Consider the following 19,642-nt stretch of genomic DNA (forward strand, 5'->3'; position numbering starts at 1 on the left):
GCAGCAAGGGGACCCTCTCTAGGTGTGTGTGTGTGTGTGTGTGTGTGTGTGTGTGTGTATAGGGGGTCACCCAACCCACCCTCGTGCCCCGAAGTCACTCTCTTTTCTGGGGTCCCTCCAGAGTAGCTGATGGCCGAGAGAAGGACCAGCAGCTCATCCATCGCAGTCGGTCCCCCTGTCCAGGGTGCTCTGGACCAGCGCGCTGCGGGCTGTTCCCTCGGATCCCCGGGCAGCTTGGGGCTCGGGAAGAAGGGGCGGGGAGCAAAGAGTAGAAACCAAAGGACGGGCGGACCGCGACAAAGGTGGCGCGACTGCGTGGTGCGGCCGCCTCTCGGGAGCTCCCGAGCACGAGTCGAGCGCGCGCGCGCGCGCCTTGCCGACCCGGGCGCCGGGCGGAGCTGCGGGCCGGGGCGGGCGGAGCGAACGGCGGGCGGAGCGAGCGGTGGGAGGCGCGCGAGCGAGCGGGCAAGCGGGCGGGCGGCGGGCAGCGTCTCCGCCGGCATCTGCGCGGCCGCATCTGCCCGGAGCCCGGGGACCGAGCGCCGGACCCGCCGCCTGGCGCACGGACGCGAGGTTCCTGCTTTGTGCTCCGTGCCGATTCGGCGAGTCTGCTCGGCGGTTGCGGTTGCGGCCACCGCGTCTCGGCGGCCTCGGAGGCCCGCAACTGGAGGTGCCGGAGCTGCTCGGTCCGCGCGGCTGAGCCCCGCGTGCCCCGCTGCTCGCCGGGCTGCTCCGAGCAGCGGTGCTCCGGGGCTCCAAACTCGGGCTGGCGGGGAAAGTGTCTTCATGAACCCAGAGGATGTCCGGGAAGCACTACAAGGGTCCTGAAGTCAGTTGTTGCATCAAATACTTCATTTTTGGCTTCAATGTCATATTTTGGGTAAGTTGGAGCGCTCCTGGGCTTCCAAGTGCGTGGCAGTTGGGTGGGCGACGATCCCCCACCGAGGTCTCTGCCTTTACTTTTCGCCGCCCCTGGGGCGTCTGTCCTAGTCCAGGCGAGTGGCGTCTACCTTCCGCCTTCCCGGCTCGAGCGCGGGGGAGAGAAACACTTCATCCTTTCCAGGACCCGGAGGAGGTGAAAAGAGGAACCGAGTCGGGCAGGGGGCAGCCAGGCCTCAGGGTGGCTTTCTTTCTTTTTTCTTTTTTTTAAAAAAGGGGATTGAATGGCTTGATGGGAGGACGGTTCGGCAGTTTGAGGAACGAGCGAGCACACGGATTAGATTTGCTTCCCGGGGGATCTGGATGTTGGGCAGAGCGTGGTGTCATAATGGGGCAGGCTAATCGGGCAGAGCCGACCCCGAGATCCACCTTCCAGCGCCGTTCTGATTGGCCGAGGGCTTGGCTCGGTGTTGCCGCGGCTGGTCTGTGCCGTGCTCAGCGTGTATCTCCTTGCACCATCTCAGGCTTTGTGTAGGATGCAGATGCCGTGGTGTGTGGTTCTGTAATGTGCACGTAAATAACACGTCCTGCATGCTCCTCTCCGGCTGTAAAGCACTCCCTTTGCATAATGGACTGGTCAAGTGGGCGTGTGGGGTGGAGGGATTTATTTCTCTGTGTATCCTTGTGGAATAACTAGTCACCAGTCAACATATGTTTCAGTGTGCGCGTGCCTCACGTCCTCCCTTTTTAAAGGGGTGACACACAGCGGGCCGGGTTTTAGAAAAGCAAAGAAGAAGGTGTGTGAGACCTGTTTTACTGGCTAAGCAGGCGAGCAGCTGCTTGCACACCGGCTTCAAACGGTGCTCTGCTTGGCACTGCCGTGTGCGGGGCGTCTATTGTAATCAGGCTGGGACCCAACTCTTTTGTTTTGATTCTTTTCTGCGACCTCACAAACGTGTTGAACAACCAGACAAAGAGTTCTCTAGGACGAGGGGACAATGGTTGATTGGAAGATTATATTATTTTTCACCCCACCTCTTCCTACTGGATCGTCTTCCTCCCTGGCACCCTCTCTCTTTGGGAGGTAAAGATGGTGGCCATCCGTGGGGGGTATCCCCAAGTTTCTGCGAGGTAAATAAACAATGATCCTATGGCCTGAATATAGAACGTTTTAATTTGGACTTCCCTTAATTGTGGCTGTTTGCTGTATATAGAGACATCTGTGAGAATAGTTATAGATTCTCTTTAGGTTCCGGGTCCCCCTCAGTTACCCACTTATTTTATTATTTTTTTTTTTATCAGAGTGACCACGTGTGTTTTGTGAAAGGACGTGGACTTTGGCAGCATGTCATCTGTTCTCAGGACTGGACCAGATTGATGAGGGGGCATGGGAATAGATAACCATATCCAACCATTCACAATCAGTTTTGTGTCAGTCAGTGATAGTACGTGGTTCCTGGGAGCACCCCCTCCCCCAACTACTGTAAATAGAACAAGAGGAAATGGTTTTCTTTTTCTTTTTCTTCTCTCCTGGACCCTTTCTGGAAATGTTTGAAAGTGGTAGGTAGGCACGCTTCCCAGGGAGGTATTCTGATAGTATTGAACTATGAGAGGCAAGGGTTGTGGAATGGGACTGCAGGGGTGGTGTGTGCAGGCCTCCTCGTTCTGCTTGAGCACTTCCGAAAGTTGCACATTTCGGCTACCAGGCAACAAAAAGCACCCACGGGCTTTCTCTGCAGTTTCATAGCAGGGAGTGAGAAGAAAATAAAAAGGATTGGGGACTGTTTCCCTGGCAGTTTGGCGTAATTTTGTAGAGAGCACAAAGGCAAATTTAGTCCCGTCTCTGGATTAGGTTGCAGCAAAGCCCCTGAGCGGAGAGCATTGACAAAATTACAGATTGCTGATGGCATGGAGCGTTCCAGAATAGGGCCCACATCTTGTCTGATTTTGAAGGTGTTCCTGTGGGCGGTAGGTAGTTTTGTGGGAAGCCAGAGAACAGACTGAGGCTGTGAACTAAATGGGCCCTCCTGGGCAGTGGTGCTGAGTAGGCGCCTACTTCAGAGAGTCCCTTACACTCCCTGTCCCTTTCAGTACCAAGGCCCACCCTTAGCCCTTTCTCGATACCGCTCGATACCGCTCACCGTCTCCAAATTACCTTACATTTAAATGTCCCATTTTATCAGGACCTGGGGCTCTGAGCAGACAGCAGCAGGAAAGCACCCGTGTTATAATTAGAGCAATCCACACTAAAATGTTGGTGACTGGAGATCTGGCAGCAGCTGTAAAAACTTGCACACCTTGGCTCTCCTGAGCCTCCAGCCTGCGTGGTTGCCAGAAATGGCAGAGCCGGTGGTTCAGCTGTACAGTTATGAAGGGGAAATTGCCAACAGAGACCGCGGGTTCCTAATCTCTCACTTTCACAATGACATGCAGACTGAATTAGAAATTCATTGAAGACATTTGAAAGTAATAGTTCTTGTAAAAATAAACGCGAGCACACAGTGGCAGCTGAGACAGTTGGGATCTCTTGCTAATCAGCACTTTGACTGTTAGTCACTTAACTGCCCCGGGCCTTTGTTACCGAGCTCTTACGGTGAAGGATTTGGTTGGATTGTGAGGTTCTTTCTGGGTTTGAGAAAGACTTGGTTGAGTTCTACTCTGCCGGGCAAAGTGAACTAGAAGAGATGAACAGTAGTCTATGATGGAAAAGGCACGGACGCGGAGACTTGCCTAGTTATGGGCTGTGCTTCACCGAGACTCACTCACAGACAAATTTGTTTTTCATTTCTACCTCAATGAGCCTTGCACTTGAGAAAAAAATACCCCTCCCTGAATTCTCCTTGCTCGTTGAGTTATTGGCATGGCAGGCCTGTTTCCCTGTCGGCGCCGTGAATCTCCGGTGTAGTCCTCTGAGTCATTAGCTATATTTTTATTATCAGAATTACAGTTTCATGTGTAAAGTCCCAGTTCTTTTATATAACAGTTGCGATATGCTGAGCAACAAAGCCAGCATCTTGTACAGATTCCTTTCTTGTTAGTTATCACAGGGTGGTGGGGGAAAAACCTTGTTTTTCTTGTTCTATGTTGGAAGAAATTGAGCCAGCAGGAGTTGATTTTATTGAGGGTGTTCATAGGAAGACATTTCTCAGAAACACTGAGTTGTTTCTGGGGCGTAGGAGAGAGGAGGAGAGGTGTTTTGTTTTAAGGTCAGTCCTTTGGGGAGTGAATCCCTGAGTCCCATCACTGACCATTGGTGGATGTTTTGTTCTGAACCTTGACACTTCTACTTAACTGTTTCTCAGCAAGCAACGGGACGTCAGCACCCATCCTGGTTATTTATGGCTGCAGAGAGCGGTGCCTTAAGGGTTAGCAGTTTAAAACAAAACCTCATTATTACAGTTCACAGTTTGGCGACTGGACCACTCCTGGGGATGGCTCTACTCTGGGGTCTCTGCACAGTTGCTGCGAGCTGTGGCTATCCTTTTCTGAGGTCTCCTTTGGGTGGAGAGCCCAGGCTGGTGCTCTCCTGTGGTGGCAGGAGATGTTTCCTGACGGCTCAGCTGTGGTTGTTGGCTGTAGCATGGCTCATGGATTCTGCTGTCTCTCAGGCTTGAAGCAGCTCCCAGGCAGTTTAACTGCACCGCCATTTGGCACATTAATCCAAGCCCCCATGGAGTCTTCTCAGTTATGAGTTCAAGGTCACTTTGTCGAAGGTTACGAAGGTTACGTGGTGGTCTGGTGAGGTTTACGTCAACCTGATGCAAGCTAGAGTTATCCGAAAGGAGAGTACCTCAACTGAGAAAACATCTCTAGAAGATCCAGCTGTAGGATAGTTTCTTAATTAGTGATTCATGGGCGAGGGCCCAGTCCATTGTGTGTAGTGCCCTCCCTAGGCTGGCGGTCCTGGGTTCTATAAGAAAGCAGGCTGAGCAAATCATGGGGAGCAAGTCAGTAAGCAGCACCCTCCATGGCCTCTGCATCAGTTCCTGCCTCCAGGTTCCTGTTCTGCTTGAGTTCCTGCCCTCGCTGCTTTTGATGATGAACTGTTACATGGGACTGTAAGTGAAATAAACTCTTTCCTCCCCAAGTTGCTGTTGGTCATGGTGTTTTATCACAGCAATAATAATCTAAGACGTGATATCAGCCATCTTTAGAAAATGGCTTATTAGAAAAAAATCTGACCCCATTGGTCAGCAGAAGCCCTGAGTTAGTCAGTGGGACCACTTGTTATTTTGTTCTCTGTGCTGTCTGAGGACTAGAGCAGCTATTTTCTGTTTGAAGCCGAAGGTCTCTTTGGTGTGCTTTATGCGACTTTGTGTCAAGCAGAGGTTTATGCAGAATAGATGACAGACGGTTGCATATCATTTATTTCCACAGGACTTAAATTCCAAGAGAAGGGAGATTCGGGGAACCTTGGGCTGGGGACGGGGCCCCAAGGAGGATGTCTTATCTTATGATTCAGTATAAATGGCGAGATGTTCTGGAATGATGGTACATCAGCACTTTATAAGTCATAATTTTTGTTTTAATTTGCTAGACATCTGTTAGCTTCGATGGCAACCATATGGGAGTCTAAATTGCCTTTTGAATTACAGGGAGATGGTAGGAAGAAAGCTCAATGTGGCTACGGCAGTGTCACGTGAGAAGGTAGGGAAGGTGCGCAGACCTCAGAGGGGAGAGTTGAGACTCACCATCTTCCTCCTTCCCTCTGGGGTGTCCGCCCTCGCTGGATGGTGTGCTTAGAGGTCGAGATGGCGCCAAAGGCAAAAGTTGGAAAAGCAGGTAACATCCCGCCCTGCGCAGAGTTTCAGCTGGGAGCTCATTTAGTTGGGTCGCTCTGTCCTGACGTTCAGATTGGCACATCGTTCCTTACAAAAGTGGAAATGAGGCGCTCTTTGGATTTCACGTGGGGTCTTGCTATCTAACCCAGCCTGGTTTCCAACTGTGGCTCATCTGTTATTCCTTCCTCAGTCTCATGAGTGGCTGGGGCTGTAGGTACAAACTGCCATGTGTGCCTAGAACTGTGTGCATTTTCAAAGGCCACCGCTCTACAATTATGATGTCCTTTTAAATATCCTGCAAAAAATTTCTTACAAAAAACACACGATGCTAGTTTTGTGACCAATAAAGAAATTGGAGCACCGAGATGGGAAACGGCTTTTGCGGTGTTGGAGTAGTTAGAGGGGTCGCTTTGGGAGTGTCAAGTCTGTTCTGGAGCCAGAGCCCCAGTTTCTCAGTCTGAAACTTATTTTAGAAGATGCTTGTTATTCTAAAATTAAACATCAAGTAAGTCATTTACATCTGTTCATAATTGAAAAGTGATAAAGTTTTTGCATATGCCACAATTAACACCACCCACAAGCACACACCGAAAAGTTTAGGATGAAATGTTCTTAAAGAGTATGCGAGAATAGTAAATTATTATGGCTGTCGAAAAATTCACAAGTGACAATTAGAGTATGAAGGAGGGTATTTTTGAGTTATATATGTTTATATCTACACATAATAGGACCATCTTCAGGATTCCAACTTTATCTTTCAGTAGGGGATGGTAAGGGCCTCCTGTATGGGGACCCTCTCCCCATCATTTCCTTATGCCCAGTGCGTCACATGTTGTCTGAAACACAGAGATATTTAATAGATGCTTGTTGAATGAATGAAGTTCAGAAAGTTGAGAAAGTCCATGGGATTTGGCTTTCCAGTCAAAGAACCCTTTGCTTCTGTAACGGCAGCCAGCATCTAAGGGGAGTCTGTCTTTGGAACATTTGGTTAGAGAGTTGCATCTGTCTTCAACCCAATGTAATGTCTCTCTGAAATCTTCAGCCTCCCAACTTACTGTTGATTTTGTGTGGGTATTTTGCCTGCATGTGTGTCTGTGTACCACATGCGTGCCTGGTTCCTGCAGAAGCCAGAAGAGGGTGTTGGATCCCCTGGAACTAGAGCAGATGGTTGTGAGTCACCATTGTGGGTGCCAGTGCTCTGAGCCACAGAGCCGTCTCTCCAGCCCCCTAGTGTTGATTTTTCAGTTTAATTTTAAATCTCAAACCTATAGGAAAATAACAACTGATAAAGTTTTATATTTAACAAAGTTATTCATGTTTAAGTTTTCCACTTGTCTTTGTCGTGGGTCGTGATAAAGTTGTCTCCCTCTTTGGCTCTCCCAAACACTTCCAGTGTGAAGTTTGTCTCCAGGGGTGTTCTCCTTGATAGCCACAGTACCACCATTGAAGACGGGAGATTACTCATTTCTACCTCCCAGTCCTTGGGGTCTCCTTCACTCTCCCAATCTCAGTAATACCATCTTTACGGCAAAGAACTGCAGGCCAGAGTGATGCATCATGTCTGCTTATGTCTTTTAAGTCTCTTTCAGCCCCTCACTTTTAGGACCTTGCCACTTTGGAAGATTGTAAGCGGATGGCAGACCGACTGCTTTCAGTGTGGGCTCCTGCAGGCTACTGATGCTTAGGTTCTGGCTATGTATTTTGGGAGGCAGAATCCAGAGGGGATGCTGTGGCTCTGCATCTCATCAGGTAGCAGTGACTTCTACTTACACTGTTGTCCACCAAATGTCTCTGCTCATGTAGCTACTTTGGTTGCTTTGAGACCTTGGGAGGAGCATCGTGACTTAGAACTGTTTTTTGCCAAGTCACTTTGAAGCTATAGACTAGCCCATTTCTTCTTGGCTTTTCAGCTAACTAATATATATCAGTAATGTTTTATGGCTTCTCCCTTTCCATCCTCGTATGGTTTCAACAGTGAACCCAAATGAGTCCCTCTTCTCTTGAGTTGTTTCTGTAAGGTATTTAGTCACACTCACTGCTCAGGCACCCTGGACCACAGCCCCTTACCCTCACGGGGACATCTTTCTTCCTATGGTACAAGCTCTAGGATCCACCACATTCTTCTGTTACTTGAACCTTTATGAGAAACCTGTCTTGCGTGGTCCTTTCCAAAGGCTTATTATCCCTCCCCTGTGGTCCTTCCTTATTTTAAAATAGCCACTATACTGTTTCTAAGCCCACTTTTCATCCTTCGAGGATCCCAGGTCCTAGTATCTCACGGACAGGCTGCACTCTGGCCTGGTCGCAGGCTCTGGTCACGATGCTCCGCCCAAGGTCTCATCTGTATGCACTGTCATGAATGCAGGAACCAGAATGGAACACATTTTCCCCAAGTTCTTCCAAGCCTCCAGAGCGCCGTTACCCTTGAGCTCCCCACTTGTAACAGAGCTGGGTCCTGAGCCAGAAGCCTCTCCTGTGCTGACTTGGCTTGGAAGAGGCAACTCTCACGTTAGAGAGCAGCGTTTAGTTACTCATCGGGAAGCCTGGGAAACTACATTTCCAGAGTCATTATCCTGCATTAAATGAGATTATACATGCGAAAGCACTTGGTAAGAGGCAGATCTCTCAGTGCAAACATTAGTTATTAACTCAGGCTAAACTGCAGTCGTCTCCCGACAGCCAGGAAACATAGTTGGCTCAGGCTGAATTTCTAGTGAAGTTACACCCTCTGTCTTCTTTCCAAGTGACCTGCTAAGCCTATGCACCCAGGGTGGGCACTAATCTCTGGAGCCATACCCTTCATAGTAACGGTTTCAATTTGGATCTGGTATTGCATAGATCTGTTTAAATGTTTATCCTGGCCCATTGCTTTCCCAACTCAGCAGTATCCCTAAGCGTCCTCAAGAGCTGTAGGGGCGTTGTGCACGGGGGAGTTTGAGCCGGTGTGTCTCTCTTCTCCAAAAAAGCTTGGCTGTTAGTTTCATTATTTTGGAATTGCATCAAATGTTTTGCATGGGAAAAAAAAAAGGAGAGAGAAATGCATTAGTCAGCCTTCCATCACTCTGACAGAGCTTGAGGGAACTGACTTAGGATGGAGAGGTGTGTTCTCGTTCACAGTCTCAGTGGTCCTGTTGTTTTGAGCCCGTGAAAGCACAGCACATCATCTTGGCAGGAGTGTGTAGAAGCTACTCAGGCCATGGTGATGGAGCTGTAGAGAGAGGGCAGGGAAAGCGTCATGGTCCTAGGATTCCTTTTAAAGCATTGCCTCCAATGACCTGCCTTCTTCTCGAGAAGCTCCGCACTTAAAGACTCCGTCTCTTCTCAGTAGTCCCAGAAGCTGGCATCTAAGATTTCATGCTTTATGTGGTACACATCATAGCAGAAGATTAAATTAGAAGATAGGAGGATGAAGAAGAGAAATCATTGCAGCCGTTAGAAGTCCATGGGATTCATTGTTTTCGCCAAGGAAGCCTAAATGGCTAAGGTATGTTAAAAAACCTTGGTGTTGGAGCTGAGGAAGCAGCTCATTGGTGGAATCCTAGCTCAGTGTGCTCAGGGCCCTGGCTTGTATCCCCTTCAGTGTAAAATGAAAATGGAAGGTAGGTAGTAGGTGGGTAGAAGGCAGGAAGGCAAACACATAAATGATTAAACAGTAGTGCAGATATGGCATCTTCTCTTTCGGCGTTCATCGTAGGCGATATGACTTCTGTAGGATGTGACGAATTGCAGTTTTACCCCCCCTTTGGACATACTAGCAAGCTAGAAAACCTCCATGTTTTCATTGGGGAATCTGATTCAGTAGGTCCAGACAGGGTATAATTTGTGGCATTAGTGTTGTACTTAAAAAAAAAAAAAAAAAAAAAACCAAAGTCTTACAGATAACTCCCATAACCAGGCTGCGCTTTACTTTTGGGGGTGGGAGAGATGTGTCTTGACCCACCCTCCATTTCCGAGGGATAGGAGGCACACACATGAGCAAAGGGTGCTTGACTCCGGCACAGGAAGCTGCGATGCAGCCCATTTAATCCCGCAAGGAATTTCTTACTAATCCAAAAGTGCCAGTTTTATTTTTAAACCCGAGGGCCCTGAAAACAAAACGAGAGCACGCCTTTAAAGAGAAAGTGTACCACAGTGACTATGTCAGCCATCGGGGCCATTGAGGGGTGGAAGCTACTTAGAGGAGGCAGGCTGGAAAACTGCGCCCCTCAGTGGGGTCTGCCTACATAGCCAAAGATGGCGAGGTGCTTGCCACACACCGTTGCCCCTCTGAAGTGCCACCCTTTCGGCCACAGCAGCTCTTCTAGCCGGCCTCCATGTCTTGGGGTGCTGGAACCTCTGACCTCGATGGCGCTCTCATGAGAGGGAGGCCAGCCAGCAGCACAGCCGCTGTGACGGCTTCACAGGTGACTCTGCTATCGGACATTGCAGGGACATTTCTTCTCCCAGTTCTAGTTCAGCAGTGCTGCCAAAGTATGATGTCTCTGTTTTCCTTACAGTGAAGGCTCCCTCTAATATACAGAGTATTCTGCACGGTGCAGGTGCCCTCCCTCCTCCCCTCCGTCCTCCTCTCTCTCCCTCTCCTCCCTCTCTTCTTCCCCGTCCCTCCCTCCCTTCCCTCCTTCTCCATCTCTAGTCTCTTCCTTCCTCCACCCCTTAAATAAAATGATGTATTTTGATTATACCCAGGTACCTAAAGTGGAGATATTTTGAAAAAGTCGAAATTGTGAATAAAAGTCTCCATTCTTTGAGACATTTCACTGGGGCTAGCCCCACTCCTAGAATAAAAAACAAAATAAAAACAAATTAAAAAAAAAAACCCGTAAAATCAGCGTGGCATACAAACCCTATGGTTATCCTTGTGATACTACCCGCATGTGTGTAAATGATTGCTAATTAAGAATTGTATGGTATAATTAAAAATATATAATCACCAATCTTATTAACAGAGTAGGTTGGTTCAAGGATGGGTGGTGGGACAGTTTGCCACCTTCGCCACAGGCTTGGTGATGCTGTCGGCTTCCCGCGGCTGTTTACTGTTTAGATGTAGATCACACAGCATAGGCTCTTCGGCTTGTCCAACGTTCTTTCCAAATTACACTTGGCACCAAAGCTTGCATTTCTAAAAATCTGGAGGGAACAGCTGGTGCTCTAATAAATATTCAGGTCGGCTATTTTAATGCTGTGTACTCAATTAAGTTGTCCTAATAAAAGAGGAGCACTAGCCCTAAGCATTTCTCAAAGTACAATGTTTTGCTTCTAACAAAAATTTTCTCCCAGTGGAACTATTTCTCCCAAGCAGCCTTAAAACTTGACTGTGCCCAGTAGGTCTTTTGCCCAGCCATGCTGAGGTTCAGTCCTGAAGTCTGCACTTCTGTGGCCCATACCTTTAACTGGCGAGGACTTTGGGCCATTAATTCACTTTCTAGGAAAAATCTTGGTTTTGTTTCCCGAGATTTTCTTCTATGTTCAGACTGGCCTTGAACTCGCGATCTTTGTGCCTCGGATCCCAAGTGCTGAGATCACTGGTACATGCCACCACATTCGGCTTAGGAGAACTGTTCCTATGACATCGCAGTACATAGTAATCCATAGTGCACCTTGACCTGGTGCTCTGGTGTTATGCGGAGTCTGCTGTTACGAGTTTGGGCTTCAAGAATGTGGCAGTTTTTCTTTGGGTTCACCTTCTTAATTAGCTTCTCTAGGATCATGCATAATAGGCTCAACGTCCCCTATTCATGGCTAGAAACCAAATATGAGTGAGTACATCCCATGTTCCTCTTTTTGGGTCTGGCTCACCTCACTCAGGATAGTGTTTTCTATTTCCGTCCATTTGCCTGCAAAATTCAAGAAGTCAAAACATTTAGGCGATGAAAGGAGACAGAGACAAAGACCCATATTGGAGCACCGGACTGAAATCTCAAGGTCCAAATCAAGAGCAGGAGACAGAGCACGAGCAAGGAACTCAGGAACGCGAGGGGTGCACCCACACACTGAGACAATGGGGATGTTCTATCAGGAACTCACCAAGGCCAGCTGGCCTGGGTCTGAAAAAGCATGGGATAAAACCGGACTTGCTGAACATAACGGACAATGAGGACTACTGAGAACTCAAGAACAATGGCAATGGGTTTTTGATCCTACTGCACGTACTGGCTTTGTGGGAGCCTAGGCAGTTTGGATGCTCACCTTACTAGACCTGGATGGAGGTGGGTGGTTCTTGGACTTCCCACAGGGCAGGGAACCCGGATTACTCTTAGGGATGATGAGGGAGGGGGACTTGATGGGGGAGGGGGAGGGAAATGGGAGGTGGTGGCGGGGAGAAGGCAGAAATCTTTAATAAATAAAAAAAAAAAGAATGTGGCAGTTTTCACTCTGCTCCACCCAGCCTTAGGACCTGAGACAGATGACCTACTTGTTGGCTAAGTCTTTTCTTCCTTCGTCAAATGGCATCTTCAGTAGTAGTTTTCATATGATTTTTAGTGCTGGGTCCTGTGTTTGAATGCAGGACCTCACTCTTTCCAGGCAAGCAAGCAAGAGTCTGACCATCAAGGTAAACCCCATCTTAATTACTATTCCTTTTTTTTTTGAGACATGTGTATCACTGGCTGGTCTGGAATTTACTATTTAGGCCACACTGAGTTCCAACTCACAGAGATCTGCTTGCTTCTGCCTCCTGAATGCTGGGATTAAAGGAGTGTACACCACTGGCTAATTAATATTCTTAACAAGTTTATTAAGACCTAGAATCTATCTCGTCATGAGGATGAGAGGAAAGACGTGTGTAAACCACCTGCAGTCTTCTATACATGTTAGCAGTTACCACTAGTTTTTCAACACCATCATGTCTTGATGACTTCCCCTCCCTTCTTTGGAACCATTAAGGTCATTGTACAGTGGAACACGTATTTTTTGTTCCCTGTACTGTTCTGTCTACATAAGTGCACTTTCAGGATAACTAAAGAGAAATAGATCCATCTATTTCCCAGTGCTCTTTTTGCTATCTTGGGATAACACAGAATTCCTATCATGAACACCAGGCCATGAATCCATAGCTATTGTTTATTTACTGTTAATTTCTCACTTTTAGTACCCAAAACATTTGTTGCCTTCTTATTGCTGTGACCTGTAAGAGGCAGCTCAAAGGAGAGGGGTTGGTTTTGGCTCACAGTTCGCAGATACAGCCCATCGTGGCTGGAAGAGCATGACAGTATCTCTATGGCTAGGTGGTCACATGACTAGAACATACATTTTGATAGGCCAAGATGCAGAGAGTAGAATGCTGGCCTTTATGTTTCCTAGGTAGTTCAGTCAACTTGACAGTGAAGAGAAACCATCGCCCCTGGTTATAGCAATTCCTCATTGTCTTTGCAGAACCATACTGCAAATTAGAATTTTGGGCCAGGAAGCCAGGCTGCAGAAGCTCAGCTCCGGTACTCATCCTGATATCTAGTATCGGGCTGAGGGGCTGAGAGTTGAAGTACTCTATCAGCATCTGCTAAACGTGGGTATTGGTGAGCTCTCTAGGTGGCGTAACTATAGTTTCAGCTTCTCACTGTAACATAAACACCACGTATTGGTGCCATGTCTTATCCTGTAGTTTTTGATATATTCCCTAAGTGAAAACCTGTCTGTGATAGCCATGACTTGTGGGTTTCCATTTGTATGTCCTCCCAGGGGATGTCCAGCTAGGATTTGGGCCTACAGCACCTGGATCGTTGATGGACTGGACCATTTATCTCAGTGAATGAATGACTGACTGCCTAGCTTCTCCTCTGGAGCATAAATGGGATGTGCTATGTGCTTGTGTCGCAGTATAGCCACTTGATGTAGAAGGTACCAGCTCTCATATCTAAGCACACTCTTTCTCCTGGCTAGGCTTTCCTATCCCTGGAAGAAAAGGCTTGGGTGTACAAGACTAGAGGCTTGAAGAACAGTGCCACTGGTTCCCGTGTAAAAGCTGTGCTCCGTCCCCCTTGGTCCCCCATGATCCCAAGAGTAAGTTCCAAGGGGCAATTGTTGCAAGCAAGTAGCATGGCCTTGGACATACGCTTGTGTCTTCCTGGAGTCTTTCAGGTGCTTGCATGTCATGTGGGATACTGTAGCCCGTCCTTGGGTTCGGTAGTCGAGAAGGGGGCCAGTGATGTGGCATGTGCCTTGAGCAATCTCCCTCTTGATGCTCCCAGTCTGCTGATGACATTTGAGTCACAAGGACCATCCATTTCAAGCTTATTCTTTTAAATAAGTTCTGTGCGTAAACCTGAAAAATGCTATTTAAAAGGGAAAAAATTAAACATATCTACTTAAAGGCACATGGCGACAGTAATATGGCTTATTGACTTCTAGATAGCTGGTGGAACCTGCTGGTCGGCTAGGCCACCAGCTTGTTTCCTGTTTTGCAGTGGATGTTAGGAGGTGTATGAGTGTGGCACCAAATGAAGAATTTCTTCTCACCTAGAGCAAAGGATTAAAAGGGAGTCGAAAGGAAACAACTTCCTTATTCAAGGTTATTTACAGCTGTCGGTTGAAGTTGTCTCCTGGAACCCTGAATCTCTAGGAATCTTACTTTGGGAAACCCCATGTTTAAGCAGTCTGAAAAGGCAAACTGCGTTAAGTCACAGTCTCTGAGGTGCTGTGGTTGCAGAATGCGTCTGCATGCTTGTCTTCTCTGTGTTCTATTTCTCGTCGAGAACTGGGCATGGGAAGCAGAAGTCTCCACTTCTGAAAAGTTGTGAACCCCATGGTTATGGTTACTGAGGAGCTATAGTTCAGGCACAGAAGGGAACATAATTTGAGGCAGTGTCTGAGACTAACAAGAGGTAAACCTTAAATGCTTTGGAAATCTGGCTTAGGAGTTTCATTCCCCCCTGTCCCACCCCACCTTACTGTTAGGTTCAACTTGGGAGTGAGTATTGTTGTTTGATGCATTTTAAAGCAGGGCACTTTCTGTATGCTTTTCTATCGTGAAAGCAATACGGAAATATTGGCAGAACTTTGAAGGAAGGATGTTTCCAATCCCATTCTTCCTATTCAGCTGTGTTAGACTGGAAACTCCTGCCCAGCTGCCTAGAGCAGTGGACAAATGCACCAAACTGAGCAGCTAGCCAGCCAACCAGGCAAACACCTCAGAGTTTCACGCTAGTAGTCTGTGAGGCTGTGCGTCCCTCAGCTTAGATGTGGAAACTGTTACATCACTGCCCTTTAAGCTTGTTCTTTGAATTTCCCAGTGTCTTTCCCCTCAAGATAGCATTTAGAATAAGTGTTTTTAGTATACAGAGCAATACCTTGTGCATAAACACTGGTTTCACTCAACCCGAAAGAGGGGGGAAGGAGGCAAAATCAATAAACTTCCTGCGGGCATTTGAAAAACCGTGTACTTTTAGAAGGGATTACCAGTGACGAGGAGCTGCAGGATGAGAGCTCCTGTCTTCTTTTCTGTGTTTTTGACTATGACTTTCTGAGGGCAACGTACTGTAGCTGGGATAGCCTGATCACCTGCTTCGTTGTTGGTGCCCCTAGCAGCTAAGGAAGGGCAGCCACCATCCCAGGACGCTCAAGGAGAACAGCTCTGAAGCTCTCTAGTGTTTGAATGTCATAGCAGGAGTACTAAGGAAAAGCGTGTGTGTGTGTGTGTGTGTTGGTCCCAGTTCCTTTCACTTTGCCTGTTGGCTTTTGAGAGAATGAATTGAATGAAGTGCTGTCTAGATGATCTAACTGTATGTGGCATTTTCATTTCTTCCCTGAGTCTGTAATATTTAATAGTTCTTGGTATTCTCGCTGTATGCTGAGAGTTTTAAATTGCTATTCTGTGAGGGTTTGAAATAACTATGTAAGTTTGAAATAGTGTTTTACTTATTTTTCCTTAAGAGAAGGATCAGTATTTTAGAAATGAATGGAAGGCCCCAAAACAACAACATGGAAATTCTTGTATTTTGTGAAATATGTGATTATTGAATTTAAATGTGGATATGTATCGTTACTGGATATTAAGTACCAATTTAAATCCTTGGATTCTTTTAAACATAGGTGTGTACTGTCTTTGTGTGTGTGTGTGTGTGTGTGTGTGTGTGTTGGGGGGATGACCCAAATTACTGTGGTCTGACCTCTAGACAGTTTCACCATGCTAAGAGAATAAAATGTCTATCATAGCATATATAAGATTTGAAACGCTATGGGACCTTTCGTTAATTTGTTTGAAACACACTAGCCAGGGCTAGTCTCAACCCCATGGTAATCTTTCTGCCTCTGCCTCCCCAGTGTCGGAATTATAGGCACGAGCTACCAGACCTGTTGAAATGAACCCTTTTGAAGTCCAAAATAAAGTCTAGAGACAGCTTCAATATTTACAGTACATGCAGAAAGAGCACCATTGCGTTTTTGATTTGTAGATGGGAGCAGAAAATAAACCCTGAACTGTGAGATTATTGCATCTCAGCTGGGGACAGCCAACAGCTCATTCATTATTGCTAAGCACCTTTCAAAACACAGTTTTAATTTTAAAGGTCTTTCCTATGGAACTTCCCCTCGCTGCTCCCTTCTTTCTGTGACTTTAATTGAAGAATCGAGAGACAGAGAGTTTTCTTCAGGGAAGCCAAATCTTTCTTAGTCTTTAAAAAAGGTTAGCCTGCTGCAGGAAGAAAGAAGGTTGGAATCCTTTTGAACAGGAATGGCTGTGCAAATATTTAATTCATTGTTCCTTGGTTGGTCTATTTAGGGCAGAGTACTGGAAGGAACCATGTTTTAATTGGCCCTTTGCAGACTTGATTACGTAACCTTAGGACTCATATGTTGAAAAGGACATGGAAAAGCTCTCTAGTCTCTGCTGCTTATCAAAGTTCTCTTTCCTCACCTGATCTCTCTTAATGATGGATTCTTATTCTCCAAGCACAAGTTACAAGCCAGGGGACAGACCTTTCTCCTGGCTGCTCAGCAGTTCATGAGTCTGAGATGCCCTGGGCCTCACTTGCAGCGACAGTGTACAGAGAGGACCAGCGGGAGTCCCTGTGGCTCTGCTCACAGGTCAGGCTTTAGCTCAGGCCAGCGGTGAGAGTGTCTGCACACCATTTACACACTGAACCGGGGTGCTGTTGGTAGGAAGCCTGCACGCTGAGTCGCCCAGGCTGCCAAGTCCCAGCACTTTGACTCCATTTGGCTCAGCTTGGCAGCTTTGGCACAGTCATTTTGATTAACATCAACCTTGCTTGTGTTAAGTAACTATTCGGATTATTTATTATGTATTACTCTTACGCTTTGGAATGAGGGGCCAAAAACTTTTGCCTCATATGGACTCCATATGCAGCTGTTAAGTTAGCAGAAACACAATTAATTGGCACATAGGCTGCATACTGAATAGATTAAGCTAGACAGCATAGGCATTGTTTGAGATTGTTGTCTCTAATATTTAAGAAAGCTGTTAGGTGTCTGAAGATGTGGGGGTGATAAACAATCTATGAGTTCACATATGTCCCATTTTGTATTTTTATTATTGAATGCAAATATCCGTGGAATCTTTGTTGTTTGTTTTGCTCTGATGAGCTCCAGAGTATGGAATGACATAGCCGGAGAAAAACAGATGTCTCCTCTTTATTTTTGTTATTCTTCCACCCTCTCAAGCTAGACAGGGAATGTTTCAGTGGATAGGAGACAGCCTGGGCTCAGATGTCGGTCTGACACCTCCTACCTGCATGATTGTATCTAGGCAACACCTTTAGGGTCATTGCCGTGACCAGCCCGCTGAGGGTCGCCCAAGAACACTGACAGCAAGAAAGCACCCCACTGTCACTGTGTGCTCTGGGTCACTGTCACCTAAGGAGGGTGTTGTCCGTATCCAGGAATCTCCAGAGCTCATGTTAGGGATGTGTTCCTTGAAGGGTAGAACTGGCCACTTTTGAGGCTTGCTTTCCACCGTCCTCCCGTGGAAGCAACTTGGGAGTCCATCTCTTTTCTTTACCAGTGACTCTTAAGGTTTTCCAGCGGGGACAGCTGCCACACGCTCACATTGCTCACCTCTTCTCATGTTTAACTGCAGCTGCCCAAGCAGCTGTGCGTTGCTGTGGTCCGCTCCTGTGTTGTCTTGAAGCTTTCCTCTTCATCCATGGGGGTCCTTGCACGTGTGCATTGTGTGTGCAGGTGCACGTGTGTGCGTGGGTATGCGGAGGCCGGAAGTCAACTTTGGATGCCATTCCTCAGGTGCCGTCTATCTTGCTTTCTGAGACTGGTTCTTTCATTGGCTTGGGACTCACCAAGTAGACCACACTGGCTTACTTGGTGTCTCCTATCCCTGCCTTCTCAGTACTGGGATTTCAAATGTGTACCACTGGATTTGGCTTAGAAAAAAAAAGGTTCTAGGGAATCAGACTTAGGTCCCCGTACTTGCCTAGCAAGTACTTTACCAACTAAATTATCTTCCTAGCTAGGGGTCTTTTGAGGCCATTTATATATGCATCATAATTACAATTAAATATACATAAGTATGCCTAAAACACCTTAAATATGCTAAGTAATAATTACCCATTGAAATAATTTAATTAAATTTGAAGTAATTTTAATTTAGGAACAAAATAAGTATCCATTTGGCCCCCACTACAAAAAAATTTGTTACACCCAAACAGGTATGTTTATGAAATTACTTAGTTTATTAACATATAATTTATACCGAATATTGCATTCTCTTAATTGAATTTGCCCCTGTACGCTTACAATTTTGAAAATATTTTTAAACAAATGGTGTCTATGAGCTGCTGAACTTAAGGACTCTGGCATTTTGAATTTTTTGTTGTTGTTGTCTGTGAAGTAACATTCTACATCTAAAAGAAAAATGGTTGATGCTATAGTAAAAGATGGCAGCTCTCTGATGGGAGCATCTCTAAGCAGAGTTTGGATTGATTTTCACCTTCTGAGCTATCACGGGTGATTTTTCTTCCTTTGTTGACATAGGAGATTCCTGGAACTCAACTTTTACCGAGACTGCGAGCAGCTTCTGCCTCTTCATGGTGTTGTGGTTCACTTTCTTGTTTTATGACACGTCTCTAAACACAGACAAGTGTCTAAAGATGAAAAAGTGGGCTGGAAAGGGGACGCAAAGCCAAAGCTAGATGGGCCACCGTTGAGGGAATTGCATGCCTGAGAACAGCAGACTGCGCCATTGGCTTCATGTTAACTCAGGAAGTGTCAAAGCCCCTTCCAGGGATGGCTTGCCTGCTCGCTGCCATTATGGCCTGTGATGTGAAGAGCGCATTGAGGCTCTTTTTTTTTTTTGGTTTTTCAAGACAGGGTTTCTCTGTGGTTTTGGAGCCTATCCTGGAACTAGCTCTGTAGACCAGGTTGGTCTCGAACTCACAGAGATCCGCCTGCCTCTGCCTCCCGAGTGCTGGGATTAAAGGCGTGCGCCACCATCGCCCGGCCGCATTGAGGCTCTTGGGAAGGAATGGCTGGGACTGTGAGCTGCAGAGGCATAGCCATCTGTCCTTGAAAGTCACCATAGGCATTGGGAGATCTGTTGTACACCCTACCTGATAGTTATACTACAAGCGAGCTCTACCTGGGTCATTGCTCTGGGTTGTGGTTGCAGGGAGCAGCCTTCAGAGGTGATGTAATGTCTTTCTCTAGACAAAGAGCAGCCTCTGCGGACAGTGAGGCCCCAGCATCCCAAACATTGGTCCTCAGCTCTGATGCCTACCCGCTGAAGCTACAGGTTCCCTCTTTGACCTTTAGAGCAAAGAGAAGCAAGGCCAGAGTGCTGTTCCTGCCGCCTCCTGTACTCTGTGTGATGGGTCCTTAGTGCCCAGTCCAGGAATCTGTCTTCTTCCAGGGTTCAAAAAGCAGACAATGGTTAATTTATAAGCTTTTCTATGGGGTGAAGTCAAATCTAGACTGGACTGAGTCTCTGTGTACAGCTTTTCTATATATCCAGTTAGATGCGCTCTGTGTGGGAAGTCCTCATGTGGGCTTCCTCCACAAAGAGCATGGTTAGGAAGCAGGACTTG

General features: G+C 46.9%; 1 protein-coding gene across 2 annotated transcripts in view; it reads left to right on the forward strand.

Moving 5' to 3' along the window:
- Positions 1–445: 445 nt before the first annotated feature.
- Tspan5 (tetraspanin 5) overlaps positions 446–19,642 on the forward strand; it is a 167,678-nt gene continuing 148,481 nt past the window's right edge. Inside the window, exon 1 of one of the 2 annotated variants that reach the window (XM_057793216.1) lies at positions 446–880. In XM_057793216.1, coding sequence (XP_057649199.1) covers positions 800–880 — 81 coding nt within the window. In that variant the 5' untranslated portion in view covers positions 446–799. Of the gene's footprint in view, positions 881–13,628; positions 13,656–19,642 lie in introns of those variants that run through there. The other variant, XM_057793217.1, reaches the window with a different exon arrangement.

The sequence above is a fragment of the Chionomys nivalis genome, chromosome 18, assembly GCF_950005125.1.
Source record: "Chionomys nivalis chromosome 18, mChiNiv1.1, whole genome shotgun sequence".
NCBI lineage: Eukaryota > Metazoa > Chordata > Mammalia > Rodentia > Cricetidae > Chionomys > Chionomys nivalis.